Here is a 17346-nt window from a genome sequence, read left to right on the forward strand (position 1 = left end):
GGATGGAAATTACCCGAGGTGGAGTGGCCCTGCTGCGTATCAAGCAAGACTTGTGTGCTTTACTTGGGGGAGCCCAAGAGGTCTGTAGAGCAAAATAAGTAATCTTGAAGATGTTTGAGGAAGCAGCGTTGCTCGGCAGATCAGTCACTTGGGGATATTTTGACAAATCTGATATTTTGACAATTACATGCTGCATTGAAGCAAAGATCTTGTTAAAACCTATTCAGAATTTTAGAATGTGTCATAAATCATTCTCTGTGTGTTGGCATAGTAAACCTTTATTTTTGTACATAAATTAAACTTTTCCTATGAGAGATTTCTTTGTTCTTTACTCATGACATAGGTTTGTTATCATGCAGTTAGACTTGCCAGTGTGATTCCTTAATTTTCAAAGGTAAAAGGACTAAAACATACAAATTTTCAAAACTTAGAGAAAACTCTTTCCTCAAGAATAGTGCTTTTACAATGTTTTTATAATTTGTCTTTTAAAAACAGGCTTAAGTACATTTTTAGGAAGCTGAAACACTAAGGAAACTCATCAGGATGTCAGGATCTCATGCAGTGGCCACAGCAGTTTTTCAGCAGTCTGAATGCTGATAGCATTTTCTGTGGAACAGTGTAATTACAGGACCTCTTAACTATATGTGTCTATTATCTTGGAGAAAAGCGTTTTACTGTAGCTGAAGTGAATGGGAGTCTTAAGGGATCTTTTTTTCCATGGGCACTGAATCAGATTCTTAAAGAATAAATTTGAAGTTTATTGTGAGACTCACGGTGGCCTTGTGCCAGCTGTTGTTTGGACTTATCTGTGACCTCAGTGGTAATTAAGGCCTGACCCTTTTTTCCCAAACACACCCCTTACAGTTCTAACTTTTGAGCCTTATCCCATTTTCCTTTGGAAAAGCAGTAATGCTTTATGTCTGTGCTGGGCATTTAATTAACTTTGCTTCCAGAAGCGAGGAGAGCAGTACTTGAAAAGACTTTCCCAGGCTCTGTGGTCTGAAAAGCCTCTGTTGCATCCATAATGTTATAATTCTTGATAACGCCTGGGCATGACGCTGATTTTATAAAGGCTTGTCAGCTGAACTTCTGTTTTTCAAAATAAATGTGATTCAGATTTGATTCTTATTTTGCCTGTTCTGGAAACTGTAAGAAAAGGTCTAATTTGGCACGTACTCATAATGATCAGTTCAGCTTAATTGTAATATAGGTAAGGAGACTTCCAATGTTTTAAGAAGGATACTTGATTACAATAGTCTGCTTTCCTCACCCTGTAAAAATGGATAATTTTGCAAGTTTGTGAGCACAAAACTCTGCCTTGTTTCCAAGCCCTGCAGCCCGCTCGGGCTGTGGGAGTTGCCTCACCTCCCTCAGGGAGTCCCTGGTGGCCTCCGGTACTTGGGAGTTACTTATAGTTATTCCTTCCGCGTCTGATTATATACTCTTCCTTCCCTCTTTTGCCTTGACTCTAGATTCTGCAGCACATTAATGTTTGTTTCTGCTACTTCCTACACTATTTCAGTTGAGAATGTGGTCCCTTGCATGTTAGGTGCTGGTCTGGAACATGCTGTATCCTAACACAAATATCTGTGAGGTCTGTCTGTACATATGCTGGGTGTGTACCTACTGTATACACAGAAAGGGCCACAACCCTATTTTCCTGCCACATTTACTTCTGAATAAGAAAAAGGGTGTGAAACTTCTGTGTTTTCATAAAACCATTATAGAATCATAGAATGGTTTGGGTTGGAAGGGACCTTTAAAGGTTATCTAGTCCACCCCCCCTGCAATGAGCAGGGGCATCTTCAACTAGATCAGGTTGCTCAGAGCCCCATCCAACCTGACCTTCAGTGTTTGCAGGGATGGGTCATCTACCACCTCTCTGGACAACCTATGCCGCTGTTTCACCACCCTCACTGTAAAAAATTTATTCCTAATATCTAGTCTAAATCTTCTCTCTTTTAGTTTAAAACCATTACCCTTTGTCCTACTAACAAGTAGACGTGTGGCAGTGTTAGCGAGAGCGACCTTCCTACTGTACTCCAGCCTGTGCATCTTTTGTCCGTCCTTTTCAAGACCGAGCTGGTTTTGCTTGCAGAAGTATAAGGGACAGTTCTTCCCCTTCTACCCATACAAGCATAAGCAGCCTGTGGTTTTATTGTGTAAAATTATATTATTGTGTAAAACTATAGATTTTGTTCCAGTATCAGCACAACACAACTAATTATATCAAGAAAAATTGTAAGAAACTGGCTTGCTATGGAATATGGCTTGTTCTTTGCTGTGACCCATGGCAAAACCAGAGATCACTATATGCAGATTCAGTTCCCTAAGTATGGACATCTAGGGCTGTTTGAGATGTGTAGGGCTGTTCAGGACAGACATCTCTGGGAGACTGGCCAGCAGGACTTAGTCAAACCTTATTTCTACCAGAGAAGGAAATGGAGGCCAAGTGGCGTACCCCCTAAACACCTATAGGTGTGCACCCAGGCAGCTGAATCATGCCTTTGTTCTCCGTCAGTGGAAATGAGAACCAGGCAGACTGAAGACAGTGGTGACAGATTAGCTGCCACACCAGACATGGAGGAGGAAGCCAAGACCAGCAGGCCAGGGTCTTTAGCTGCAGAAGCAGAACAGTACATGAGGTTGGAACCGATAGCAACTTGATTGTAAGGACAACCAGATGTGTCAGCTGAACAGTATGATAAAGCTATGTGAGTTATGCGAGGTATTAGATTGCTAGCTTTTGGAGGCGGCAACCATCTTCATGGTCTTCATTTGTCAAGTGCCTAACATGCTGAGGTCTGGGGGCAAGATTGCAGCTCTGTGACTGCCACAGTTTTGAAAGCTGTTTTTTTCTAGTGGTAGTGCAGGTTCCCCAAGGCACTAGACTGCAAAGCATTAGCTTGCTGGGAAAGTATGGTATGAAAATATCTCATGCTTCTATCAAGGGGGATGGAGCTTTCCTTACCATAAACATCATAGTATACATGCCAGAAGATGAAGATCAGAAGATGAATCACTTCTGAAGCAGTGCCTTAAATTCTTCTTGTTTCCTTTTGACTGATGAAGCCATTTTGCTTCTCTTGTTTAAGTTTTGTCAGATGCTCCTCATCCATTCAGTATCTCCCACGTCTTCCTTAAAGAATCTCTTCTCATACCCAAATTATCCAATCTGCCACAATGACGTGGGTATATTGCGAAGTTGCCCGGGGCAGCATGTAACCTACTTTGCACGTGGACCTTGAAAAACATAGGACTGACAATTCTGTGATTTTATTGAAAAACCACAGGAACTGTTATGAAACGCCATGGAGCTCAGCAGATCCCACAGATCCATCCAGGGACCCACATCTGTATCTAGTACTTGTGGTACTATGTGTTCTGAAGAAGGCTGAATGAGGCAGCAAAGCAACAATGAAATAGTAAATAGTGTTATTTGTTGCTTGTGAGTTTAAAGATCTAAGAATTCATTATATATGTTGATAGACAAGACTTGCCCAAGTGGTAGCTAGAGAGATGATTTTGCAACCTTTTCCTCAAGTGGTAGTGTGGGATCACTTGAGAAGCACAAGATGCTCCTTTTAAAAGAAGTGTTCTGCTGCTTTGAGTGAACATGCTTGCTGCACACCAGTAGCCCGAATACAACTTTTTAGGTGCGCATAATTGTCAGCCAATGGTAGAACTAAGGCATCTATGCCATACTGCTGGTTTTCCTGTTTTGACAGCTCTATGCGACTTTCTTCATATACAGTATGAGTTCATCTCTGAAGCATCTGTGATTTCTAGAAAGATAAGTTGGGGAAGGTGGTTGTCCCTGTAATACTTTGGAAACCTCAAAGCATATGAAACAAACAGAAGGTCAACAAATGCGTGTTGTGAGAGACAGACTGGCAGGATAACAAAATTATCCTGCATCTAATGGAAAACAAAAGCAGATGGGTTAGAAATGGTAGTATTTTCTCATTCCACAATTCAGCTGCACGCTGGGAAACTCCCATGAGTTCTGTGTTAAAAAGAGCACGGGCATTGACTTGGTGATGCACAGATAGTTCTTCAGCTGTGGTGGTGCGGTGTCTTTCAGATGTACGCTCTCTCCGTCTGTCCTTAACCTGATGTCCTCCCATGCCTCTGGCCACCAGCCTGCACTGTGAATCTGCTCTGGCTTGGGATTCTGCTCTCCTAAGGGAAGAGGAGAGTGGCACATCCTGGTTGGTGGGGCAGGCAGGAGTGGGGAACCCTCTCACAGGGCTTTATTGTAAAGAAAACTTGCCTGCTTTTGTTGGAAAGAGTTTAACACTCTGTCATAGTTCTTTGAGTAGAAAAATAAAAAGTCACAGTTGTTTTGGGTTAAAAATTAAAGACCTTTGTGCTTTTAATCTTTTAAGTATTTAGCATAATCGAATCTCGTATCAGATATTTTAATATCTACACAGCTTCCCTTTTCTTTCTTTTCACCACAGATATAGTAGGAGAACATCTGTTTTGGTTTTTTGTTCAGCTTAACAGTACGTCAGTATTACCAGAGAATTTTTCTCTTGGAAATTTCTTAAAATAAATTTTTTACAGGATTTTTTAAAATATCACAACTAAAATTAAAATTGTATTTTAATTTATGTGTATGTGTGTGAGTGTGTAAAGCTATGTATATGTCTAAGAGTGCTGCTATATAACTTGACTGCGTATGCAGAGTCTGTATAAACATTTTGGAAAATAAGTTGTAATTCCTTATGGAATAATCTTCTAGATGACTTGTTATGGCTAGTCTTCAGCACGAGCATAAATATGCTTTCATATTATTCTCAATTGAGATGATTGTGAAAACAGATTGCAGGGTAATTTCATATTTAAAAGTTGAAGTAAGAAAACCTAAACTAAAAGCATTTATGAAGCTAATCACCAGTATGAAGACAGTTGTTTATTCAACAGGATGGATCTAGAAATTCCCTCAAAAGTCAGGTAAACGTAGCTGTTGTATGAAGTCGAAGATCTGGGTCAATTCCTGCTGCCCTTGTCACACACAGAGAAATGTTGGCTGTCAGAAGAGTGCCCCATACATCTCCTATTGGAAGTACAGTTCATCTCTAGCAGAGGTGATAACTTCAGAAGAAATTTCTGATGTCATATTTTAGCCTCTGTAGGCTTAGGAAGTTTCTGTTCGGGTGCCTCAATGGGAATGCCAGTGAACCGACACTGAACTGTAGCTGGAAGGCCCTCAAACTCTGCCCTGGCTGGCAATGTCAAATGTTTCTGACTCTGAGAAATTAGGTCCGTCCTTTCACATTTAAAGAGCAGCTGGCTGAAATTGTTGAAGAAATTTCAAATAAAGTTACATTTAAACTAATGCTAAGAAACAAGAAGTTGGCCTGTGGACAGATGTCTCCCAGCTTTGTTGCGTCTGTCAGAAAAGTTAGGGCATTGGACTGTCTCTCATTACATCTGCTCCCCTGCTTATGGTTGGCCTTGCAGGGTCTGCTGGTTGTTAACCCTGCTTACCCTGACTTTGTTGAATGAGGTCAGCTGGCAAAGGCTGACCACCTAATAGGGAGCACCACAGGAGGGGATTGGTTGGGTTGGTGACTGCTGGTGGTAGAGTGTTGTTGAGTTGTAGAGAGCATTAACCTCTGCCTCCAGCACAGCTGGTGAGAAGGGCTGTGCGTGTACTTGGCTTCATTAGATCAAGCTGATGTCGTATTTCTTTAGTATGATGTATAAGGTGGATGTGCGAGCCTTTGGGAAGACTCACTAAGTACTGGGAAATCTGAGGTGACAAAACATGTTGTTAGTTGGTGGATGGTATGCTTTGATTAGTAACAAATTTAAGGCTAGAAAGTGCGTTAACTTTTGGCCTGACTCCAGTGAACATGCGGGCTGAAGATGTATGTCGTGTATTTTTTTACAATTCATTGGATGTAGCTAGTGTTGTCTGTTAGTGGTCATTATTTAGGTCAAAATAGGTGGGTATCTGATATGGTTTAAATTGTCAGTTACTGATTTTTTTGTTGTTGTTGCTATATGCATTCATTACCCATAACTTCATACTATTTTTCTTGTCCTTTTCAGTAAAATGAAATAAAATGTGATGGAACTGTGCGAGTGCAGACATAGATGTGAATTTTGCCTGTTAAAATTAATTTGGGTTTGTAAATTTGTGATGAAAGTGAATAAATTTGAAAAGCCATGCTGAGGTATAATTGATGTTTATCTGTATATTAAAAGATATGTGTTAATATGAGTGTGAATTCTTAGGTATAAATTGAGATCTTATATTTAAATTTTGCATTTATCTGTGCAGGTTCGAAAGCATGTGAATGACCTATATGAAGACCTAAGAGATGGACATAACTTGATCTCACTTCTAGAAGTCCTTTCTGGAGACACCTTGGTAAGCTGTTAGATCAGAATGAAATGGTTCCAGTTTGTTATATATACATTTGCTCTGTTTGTTAACTCTTTGCGTGTTGACTGCTGGAGATTTCTTTGATATTTTCCATAATCTGTAACTTGATACCGAAGACACAAGTTGTATTTCTGTTGGTAAAATATTCCACTGTGTAATTTGTGGGGGAATGCAATCTGTTCTCTTCATTTCTTGTGGTCAGTGACACTTCCTTTCTTAATAGGGTAATGCGCTATTTTTTATTTTCTTCTCTTTTCTTTACAATTTTTCTTTTAACAAGTATTGGATGCTTAATATCCCTTCGCATTAAAGGGAGTAACTTACAAATAGCAAGGATAAAATGTCCCTGAAATTGTCTTAACACACTCCTCAGGTGTCATTTCCTTTCTTTGTGAGCATTACTTCCCTTGCTTGGTATTTGTTCTCTTCATTATGTTCTTCTTTTCATGCTCTTCTTTTCATTTGTGGTCTGTCTTGTGTCTTTGCTGTCCTGTCTCCTGTCTATTATATTCATTAGCCAAGAGAGCGAGATTTTTTGAAGACCTTACGGTTGGTGAGTTCAACAGAAGCATGCGCAAATGAACAGCATGAGGATGTGGAGGATGAGGATAAGGGGGTAGGTGCCGACCCCCGTAACTGTACTAATGTAGTGTTTGAAGTGTGGTGTCTGCTAATGTGAATTATTAGTTTGGTGTGCTGCAGTAGTGTGCTGTAGAAAGGAACGAAAGAACTCACGTTGATTTGTGATGTTTATGATGGAGGTATGGTAAAGATAAATTTTTATTCAGCCTTTTTGCGAACAGCTAAAACACAAATGTTCAAGATTTCTGTTTTCTTTCGTTAAACTGTGGAAAACCATGGCGCAAATCTGTACTGGACAACATTATCAAGATGTTATAAAATAATCTTTTTTAATAATAAATTGGGAAATACCATAATTCCATGAAACCAAGACTTTCTTTTTTAAAGTGCAAACAGTATTGTCCATAAAGAAGTAATTTAGACAAAGGCTTGAAGTCTCCCTTTAGTGAAGTCAATGGCAAAAAATTGATTTGTCTTAATTAGAAGCACCAGTCTACTGCACCCATGATGTATTTGACATAATAGTGGCTATTTTGAAATGAGATAATTCAGATGCGCAGATCTGTTTGTTAGAATTTATAAAATGTAATACTTATTTTTCTCAAAGCAGGTAGTTGAAGTAGAAGTTAAGTGACAGCTCTGTGTAGTGGCTCCTAAGCATACGGATTGTTTGCAGGATTTATCTTTCGTGCAAAAAATGCTGCATTATTGTTTCACTGTATTTTAACCATCCAGAAGGGAAATATCTACTTATAAAGTGCAAAATGATGAGTGCTTGTCCAAGTGAGCTGTATCATGCCTTTGTAGACCCCACATTATTAGCATTTGCTAAAGCAACTTACTGTCATAGGGCCCAAGTACCTTCTAGGCTCCCCATGTGTTGTGCTGCAGTTGTGATTCCAGTGGAATTTGTGTGCTTTTTTTCTGGGGCATAACATAACTCAAAATGCTGTATTTTAGCTGTACATTGAAAAAAATATTTCCCCTCTGAGATGCTATACCTAATTGTATAGTTTTGGTTATATTATACCCTCTTTGTTGTGGAACACTAAGTTTTGGGTCTGCAGTCCTTCATTCCATCCGGGGAAGCTACTCAGTAGCAAGGGCTGCAGGGCTTGATCCTGGGCTATCAGTATGAAAACAAGGGGCTAAATCGAAGGTTGTATAATGGAAATTAAAATTCTTTGTGTTTTAGTTTGTGCTTCTTATTCAACTCCATTTTCCCCCTGTTTCCTTTTGGCAAGCATCTGATACTCCACAGGGAAAAAAAAAGGCAGTTAAGGCAGGCTTGGGCTTACCTGTGTGTTTCGCGGTGATTGTCTGAGGAAATACTCATGTTCATGGCTGATCTCTAGCAATTATAGTCCGCTTCAGTTTATTGCTGTGAAAGTTTGTGAAAAATCTGAAATAAGGAAGAAGAATAGAAGGATTTGGATATGATTATGATGATGATAAAAATTTAACTGCTTTCCCATTGCTGATCTCTGACAGCTAAGTAAAGTATGCTTTTTCTGTGTGATTCTTCTTCTTGCTGATTTTACACTAACTGCATGCAATTTTGCCATGTTTCCATTAACACACCACACCGCTCATGCTTGGTTTACAGTTTCTTCTTGCTCGTTTTGACTTTGCTTTGAGAAGAGTGACTTGTTAGTTTTTTTTTTTTCAAGTTTTATAATGTTATACCCAAGTCAAGAGTTTAAACTTACACTCCAGGGCTGTATATGTTGTAGTATTCTGTTTGGAGGAAGGTATTATCTTTATTAGATACTTTCAGTAAATATGTATTGATACCATAATAATTATGCAGTCATACCATAAATAAGCAACATTAAATCATAAAGTTGCATACAGAGGTAAGCTTTTCCATCACAGACTTTACAAGAGCAACATAAAGGTCCATGACATTACTTATATTTTGCTTTGCTTAATATACTGTAAATATTTTATAATAACATATTGTAGTTTGGTTTCTGTAGGTAGACTCGTGTTGGGCTTTTTTTAGCCCTCTTGGCCTAACTAGTACTTTATAGGGAAGCAGCTATCAGCCTGCATGGATCAAAGTTGCAGTTTGGGACCATCGATCTCTCGTGCACTGGGTTAAAAAATGCCAACTACAGTTTTAAAAAAATAAATTGTTAAAGCACACTTTTCCACCAAAGTTATTTGCTTCATTAAAACTGTTATGTTTCATATGTTTTACATGGTATCTTTTGAATCGGACTGACTATTCTTTTGCCTGATGAGAAAATCTCACAACTATTATTTTCTGATTTTAGCCCCGAGAAAAAGGTCGGATGCGTTTTCACAGACTCCAGAACGTCCAAATTGCACTTGAGTATTTGAAAAAACGCCAGGTATGGTGAAAATGTTAATGAAAAACATTAATGAAAATTTTGTCACCTGTAGCTAATAAATAAAAAAATATGTCCTACTTGGTCTTTTATGCATGTTGTATAGCAGCTGCTGGTGTAGGCCTGGCTTGATCTGGTGCTTGTGATGGTTGAGATGTGGCATAGGTGACTTTACACCGCCCTTCTCTGAACAGTAACATCAACATGCTGTGCTGTAGGAAGATAAAGGCTTAATTTCACCTCTATCTCCTTTAAGCCAAACATGTGAAACCTACACTGCTGGGTGGTTTTCCGCTGCTGTGAATTTCTTTCCGCTTTTAAATTTCTTTTAAACGGTTACAGGATTCTTACCTTCTCCCTTTGCAAAATGGCAACGTTAAAACTTTGCAAAATGGTCCAAAACATGGATGGAAGGAAAAACTGTACTTCCCCATCCATCCCATCCAAATGAATTGATACTGGAAATCTGCTTTCTGATTGATTGATTTTTTAATTTTTAAAAATTTTATTTGCTACTTAAAAGGTTTGAAAAAGTATGAGGTAGCAAACCATAGACAGATACTTAATTTGGTTATAAAAACAGATGTCTTTTTGTATTTTGAATAAAATTGCAAACTATCTTTTTGGGTCACTGAGTGATGTGTGTACACTAAGAACTCAATCCTGCTTCGCTGAGTTCAAAGCAAACTTTTCCTGTTAACCTAAGGGAGCCATTGAACAAATAAGCTACAAAGTAAATGAATGGCTACTTGAAATGACAGTCACAATGGTGTTTTTATGCAGCAAGACCTCTGGACTTGTGCTGCACCATGCCTTATTTATACATGACAGACTGCGCTTATTAAAACACAGGAGATGTAGGATCAGGTCATCCTCCTGTTTATGAACGCGTGTGTGTCATTGGGAACTGCAAGTCTCCATCACACAGCCGTCAATTGTGATCTGAGGAGTTTTGTGTTCTCTTTAGCCTGGCGGTTTTGAGAAGATGACTGTATTCTACTGTACAAAATGTTGGTAGGGCTTTGGCCTTCTTGGCAAGTTGCCAGTGGGACTTGGATTTGATTAAAGTTTCAGCCCCCTGTTATGTGTTTATAAACCGTGTTTAGGAGGTAACTTGCTCAGATTGGCTATATAACCTCCAAATATGGGGATTGTAAGGCAGAGAGATCCCATATATCGGCAATTTTGAAGCCTGACTTGGGAAAAACCAAAGAAAAAACCAAAGATAAGGCATATTTGACTGTCTTGTAGAGTTTCACCAAAGGTGAACAGTTTTTGTAATGCAGTGGTAGGAAAACATTTGGATTTGTTTTTAATTTCTTTTTTGAACTGTGGAATACACTCTTTTTTTCCAGAGTGGTTTTGATTTGTTTTTTTTGTTTGTTTGTTTGTTTGTTTGTTTTTCTTAATAGTTAAGATTATGTCTGCAGATCAAGAGAAGGACATGCCTTTGCTTGTTCGGTTGATAACAGGGTATATGTTAAAAAGCATATGCCTGTAACTTCACGAACATAAGCATAAAATGGCTTTTAGCTGAGTCATCTTTAATTGCTAGGCTATATGGATACATAATACATACAGAGAAATTAAATGTAATAATAAAACATGACAAAGAAAATAGAATTATTGAACTCACAGTGGATGTAAGTTTATGGATGTGGCATGGATGTCAGCCTTCGTTTTAATCCTGTTAACCATTTCATGTTTATAGCACTGTGAATGAGTACAGCAGCAGAAGTGATAATAATTGATGTCATTATAAAGCCATTGTTTATGTAAATATGATACTAAATTCCTGGTTTTATCAAGCCAGACTGTTAGCAGGCCAGTTCTCTTACTGCTGAATTCTTGCTTTGGTTCAGGAGAGCATGGGGAGGAAGAAAGGCACCGATAGCTTCCCAGGTCTCAGCATTGTCCTGAGACTGATAAACCATGGTTACAGATCATCGTAGTCGTCTTATTCTTCCCCCTCTGTCATACCTTCCCCCTCTGACATGGATGGAGGTGAAGGGTATTTGGCACGGGGAGCAGATCTGCCAGTGTAGTGACAGCTGAGGAATCTCCTCGGCTCGTTGTGGGTGGGAGAGGGCAATTCCTGACAATGTCACTTACAGCCAGAATGCAATTCCTTCCTGCTTTTGAGAATTAAAAAAGCCAACAGAGTAGGCTTGGGAAGTGAGTAATGCATCCTTTATAGTGATTCCTGTATAGTGCAGTATGCATTTGTGGCATATTTATTTCAATTTTGTCTGTATTTTCTTTCTGCTATGGCAGGTGAAACTGGTTAACATTAGAAATGATGACATAACAGATGGGAATCCCAAATTGACTTTGGGGTTGATATGGACCATAATTTTGCACTTTCAGGTAAGTCTAGTTTTCTTTGTCAGTGTGTTTTCAGCCATATTCTTGAGTACAGTTATGATGAATGTGTCAACTTAGACTGGACTTCATATAGGCTGTGCAAAAACAATAGATTTGATCTCTTCTTTAATATGTATTTGAAAGTTTTGGTGATGTCTGTTATTTTGTGATGTAAGCTGAATCTGAAGGTGTCATTTTTTTGCTAGTATCCTGTCTGTGGAGTGAGAGAAAAATAGCTTGGGTTTTGAACATCATTAAACACAATAGTTGATGTATTCCTTCCAGCATGTGGAAAAACCTGTCTTGTTTTATTCTGCAGACTTATTTTGATGCGTGTTAAAATATATTTAAAAGTTTTAAATCTCTTTTCAGTCCGGATCTGAATTTCTCTGCTGATACAAGTATGTTAGCAAGCACTACTCTTAGCTTTTTCAAGCAATCCCCAACACTGCAGCATTTGTTTTTAGCCCCAGCGACAGTAACACGGGTCACACTAGGTGGCACTCTGGTTGTTGTACACTGGTGGGATTGTGTACAGTATAATGCAGCCTTACAGTGTGTGGTGTTAAATTGCTCCTCAAAATGAGCCTTTCACAATGGTCATGGCTGTAGATGAGGTAATTCAGATGACAGATAATTCCCATTTAGTGACTGCAGCATTGTTAGTGATAAACTCCCTGCTGTGCAGGCATTTTAAATGATCAGAAAGTTACATGATCATACAGAAAAAGCGTGGTTCACTTGGGAATATCCTGCACGGGATTAACAACTGGGGAAAAAAAAATCTTAAAAAAAACCCCAAAAGGCTGCTGGGATCCAATTTGCCTTTCTGCAAATCCTAACGAGGAACAGAAGACCGGTGTGGCCCTGGTCTAAACAGGGTGCATGGCTTAGGCTAGGCCAGTGCACATGATAAAGAAGAAGTCACTGCCCACTGCTACTAAGGACCTGAAGTTCCCTGAGCTCCCCCCGTTGTGTCAGTCTTTGCTCCCTCATGGTTATACAGAGAAAGAAGGCTGGGCTGAAATGTATTTAAGCATGACACACAGAATAGGCAGTGATTGAACGTTGCTGTATTTTAAGACATAAAGATTATTAAAAATTTACTTACAGAAGCTGTTAGTGGAAATTAGCCTTTACTTGATCTATGTTTTATCTTTCTGAACCTGATGAACAGGTTTTTGCAAGATTAAATTGTTAGTTTTTTCTCACTAGCTGAAGCACAGGGCTTCTGACACAATTTTGGGTGCTTATAAAAAGTGAGGAAAGTTAGTGTTACTGGTTATAGCTATAAGAAATGATGAGAAGAAGAAACATTTATATAAAGTAACTAATTCAGGTGAGCTGGTGTGACAAGGATTTTTCCCCTGTAAGGTAGCCAGCTCCATATGAAATAAGTAGAAGCTTTTAAATTGTAGCTGAAACATGCTTCTCTCTGTCCTGACCCCCAGTAACTACCAACTAAATCTCTACCAATACAATTCAGGTCTTGCAGATCTGTGAGCTTGTATTTTTTTTCAAAAAGATCTTAAAAAGATCGGTATTAAAATAATTTAAGAACAAATAGTCCTTCTTGGACTAAATATTAAACCTCATTAGTAAATATGAAATAACTGAAAAACAAGATTTTTTAAAAATATTTTGTCTTTTTGCTAATGGGTGCATTACCTACACTAAATGCAGAGGGGATTTGTAAGGTGATGGAAGAGACACCCTCTGTGCTAATCTGTGCTATCCTGGCATTTGCCTGTACACCACTTCTTTTGAAGTATATGGTAATTTGGTGTCATAGACACCCATATATGGCTGATTTGGGTTCATAATGTATAAAGAAGTTCAGAAGAATGTGGATGCTTACACCTCATGATGTTTTTGGCTTCACTTAGATTTCGAATGAGGGGAAACTGAACAGAAAAGTTTAACAGCAGAATCTGCACAAAGGGGTGAAACTTCATGACAATCATGATGTTTATACACAGAGTAATTCTATAGATATTGGGAAAGTTATGGTGAGATTCAATTTGAAGTTAAGACACCTAAATCCAGGTGCTTATGGGGAGCTGTGTTCATTTGCATTGTGTCTAAATTGTCCCTATAATCCGATAATCTGAGTGATAGAGGTTTAGTCTATACAGCTAGTATAGCCTAGAGTGTGAGTCAACTAACCAGCTACTAGAGGCTCACTCCCTTTGACTCAACACAAACATCTGTGTTGTTGGAGATTTATGAGACACCCATGTGAGTATGAGAAACATGATGTTGGTCTTGTGGGAAACCCACTATCATCTGGGAAGAGACAGATCAGGCAGGATAAACTACATCTTAAATGGTGCTAAAACATGTTTAGCAACAGATTTGAGGACTGGAAGACTAGTCAATACAGCGGGTGAGGGTGGTGGAGCAATTCAGATCACTTGCAGTAGGTGCCTAGAGTACCTACTGAGTTACTCAGTTGTCCAGCATAGATGCTTAGTGTGATCTGAGATGACATATCATATCCAGTAGGATATGTAGTGGGAAGCAAGTTTCCTTAGGTCCTGTGGTGTATCTGCTGTCCCCATGTAGATATCTCAGATAGTTTGAAGTGTTTCAGTTGTTCTAGATGGTCAATTGACTTTCTTCTTAGGTCTCTACTTCAGGGTGTGAAACATTGCTGTTCAAGATCTGTTGATTACACTAGCTAGATCTGCAGGGCTTTTAATTCAGTTTCCTAAAGACAGGTGGCATTTGAGTGACATCTGAGGTGTGCTAGGGTATCCAGGACATGCATGTGGAATTCTCTGATGAGACACCAGATCTATGAGACACCCATGCTCTTCTAGACCTGCAGCTGGAGGCCAGTTGGGATATAGCAGGATGTCTCAGAGAGCTCTAGAAGCTCATGTTTAGGAAACGTAAATCTTGCCTTCGTTGGATAAAATGGGCTCTTTGAGACCTAGCCAGCATGTAAACATGTATTTGTAGACACCTACATTGAGATGTCTAAATCTGAACTGCCCCTTAAATTTTCTTAGCATTTGCAGAAGTAGTTATTTTCTCAGTGAGTCTAAGGAGCTGTTTGCTGTGTGCTGTTACTGCCTCTGCTCCATCATTTAAGTATTTAAGTATTCTAATCTCACTGCAACCTGGCAAGTAGTCAAGGTGCCAGGGATTTTTTTTGGCTGTTGTTTGTGGCTTCTTGTTTCTCTGAGTCATGGCACTTATCTGGAGGATAATATTTCCTCAAAGCAGAAAAACTTTCTGAGTATTGGAATGAATTTAGGAATGATTTAGAGGAAAGACATGATGAACAAAACCAAAAGATGATACGCATTTGAGGATTATGTTTCTCTTGCATCTGAGTTATGTCTAGAGGTGGTTATGGCTTTGTAACTTGGTACCCATAAGTAGATAAATAAAACTGGTGTTCTGAGTTATACCACTGATTTTGCAGCTGCACAAGTCCAGAAATTGGACATTCTTCTGTGTCCCAAGTAATTACATATAAGATATAGAAAAGATGAAATGGGAAATCCAGTGGTTTATTGAGTTGAGTATGTTAGAAAATAATTTTTCCTGTGGGTATTGAAAATCCCTGAGACATGTGTGTTATTAGTATTTAGGCAAGCTTTCAATGTATGCATTTCACGTGCTTTTAATAATATGTGGCTTTTTTTTAAATTCAGTTTCATAATGCAATAACTACTGTAAGTTATTTTCCTAGCACCTGTAGAACATACTAAATCAGATTACAGTATTTTGTATAATTATAAGCTGTATGTATAAATATCCAAATTAATACTTGAATTGACTCCTCCTTCAACACCCAAAACATTTTCAATGACATTGGAGATGAGCAGAATGAAAGCAGAATTTGGCCTCAGTAAGTAACCACAATTTTAGTAAGATTGGGGATCATTTATTTTCAAACCTCTGCAAACGTTCTTTAATTTAACAAATGTTAAATATTTAGAATAATTTGCAAGTGGTTGAAAAAAGTACACTGAAACAAAGCAAAATCTGAAACTTTAAACTTTCAAGCATCCAAAATTAGGCTTTTGTGAGCTCAGACATCAAAAAAATGTCTGAAGCTTCTAAGTGATGATTCAGTAGACTTTTTCCATTTCAGTTTTGTCATTATTTTGCAGCTCAGGAACTGCTGTGAAACACTTTTCCTTCCACTCTGCCCAGCTCCCTGCTGTCAGGCCTCTGCAGGATGCTGCTTTTTGAGGCTCTGGTCAGTAACTTTTTTGCCCAGCTGTTACAGTACCGTCCAGCTGCCTCTGGCCAGACAGCTGGTTTCTCTCAGACCTCCTTACAGCATGTGTAACCCCTTCACATTTCTCTCATCAGCCAGTAAATACTCTTTCTTTATTCCTGCTGACTCCCCATAAGCCTTCAAGCAAAATTCATTCTTTATCAGTCTGCCCCAAAGCGGTTATAGACAGTTCATTTCATCCTGCAGATCAGCAGTTAAACTTTTACTTGTGTTGGGCAAAAAAGGTAAGAAGGGTGGATTTGTTTGTAGATGACTCAGCTGAGATAAAAGACAGCTACCCAGCCATTTCTCAAGTTCCTAGTACCCTTTACCACAATTAGGTGTTCAGAGCCTGCAGTGCAGGTAGTAATTTTGAATCACTCTTGCGTTGGTCATGAAGGCTGTGGCCTTCATACGGGGTGGCCAGAGGAGGAGACAGCTCAGCTGTGGTAGTCCATTCCAGTAAATGACATGCAGAAAGCAGAAGAGTAATGGGGTGTTGTGGGACCCGTGCACCTTCTTCTGCTTCAGCTGCTCTGCTGTTAAATCCGTGATGAGGTCACCATACAAGAGAGATGCTGCCTGCTTTCCTCCTCTCTTTCCTGAGGTGGCAGTGGGGAGTCGAGAGCGCTGGGTCTGGCCTCCACTCACTGTTCTGCTGGCGCCCATTTCTGCTGGGAGCACTTGGCTGGCGGCAGCTGGCTCTGCAGCTTGCCTCTGGGTCTTGCTGGAGCTGTGGGTCTTGGAGCCCAAGGATTCAAGTTTAATCTGCCTCTACTTTAAAACAGCTAAAAGGGTTCAAAGTCTGATGTTCTCAAAGATTTAAAGATGGAACTATGCACCCATTTGTCTAATCTCTGACTATTAAGTGGTTGTAGGGTAAACTGTATTCCACCTGGGAGCTGCAGTTCCCAGTCATTACCCAGTGCAGCAGACCTGTCCTTCAGCACGATAGGGTATACTCTTCCTGTATTTTATTCCTCAGCTGAGCTCCTAGTTATCTCTTCCTGAATTCTTCAGCAATCTGAAAAATAAATTGCTAACTCTCAGTTAAGAAAATGTGTGTGGAGTTCTTGGAATTTCTGGGGCTCACCTGAATCACAGCAAGAATGAGAGGCATTAAGGTTCATTGCAGAATCATATTTAAACTTTATCTCTACAAATAATGGGATATCTGTAGCAGGATAAGATATACAAGCAGTTAGCTCATCTGTTTGATTATCTTCATCCTTAATCTCATAAAACCATAAACAAGGAATAAATTCCTCTTTTTGTAAGCCATCTCACTGGATGTAAAACCTCTTCTGTTCAGGGTTGTGACTTTTGGTACCTTAGTGGTACCTAAAAGCTGAACAGCTCTTTCAGATTTTGAGTAGTGATTGCCAGGACAGCTCGAACACCTCCAAATA

The 17346-nt window shown here is 39.2% G+C and overlaps 1 protein-coding gene across 1 annotated transcript in view; it reads left to right on the forward strand.

Moving 5' to 3' along the window:
- Positions 1-17346, forward strand: part of DST (dystonin) — a 313178-nt gene that overhangs the window by 112009 nt on the left and 183823 nt on the right. Inside the window, exons 6-8 of the mRNA XM_082481488.1 lie at positions 6296-6385; positions 9262-9339; positions 11611-11703. Of these exons, the coding sequence (XP_082337614.1) occupies positions 6296-6385; positions 9262-9339; positions 11611-11703 (261 nt within the window). The remainder of the gene's footprint in view (positions 1-6295; positions 6386-9261; positions 9340-11610; positions 11704-17346) is intronic.

Source organism: Vanellus vanellus, assembly GCF_965231255.1.
Source record: "Vanellus vanellus genome assembly, chromosome: 3".
NCBI classification, from domain to species: domain Eukaryota; kingdom Metazoa; phylum Chordata; class Aves; order Charadriiformes; family Charadriidae; genus Vanellus; species Vanellus vanellus.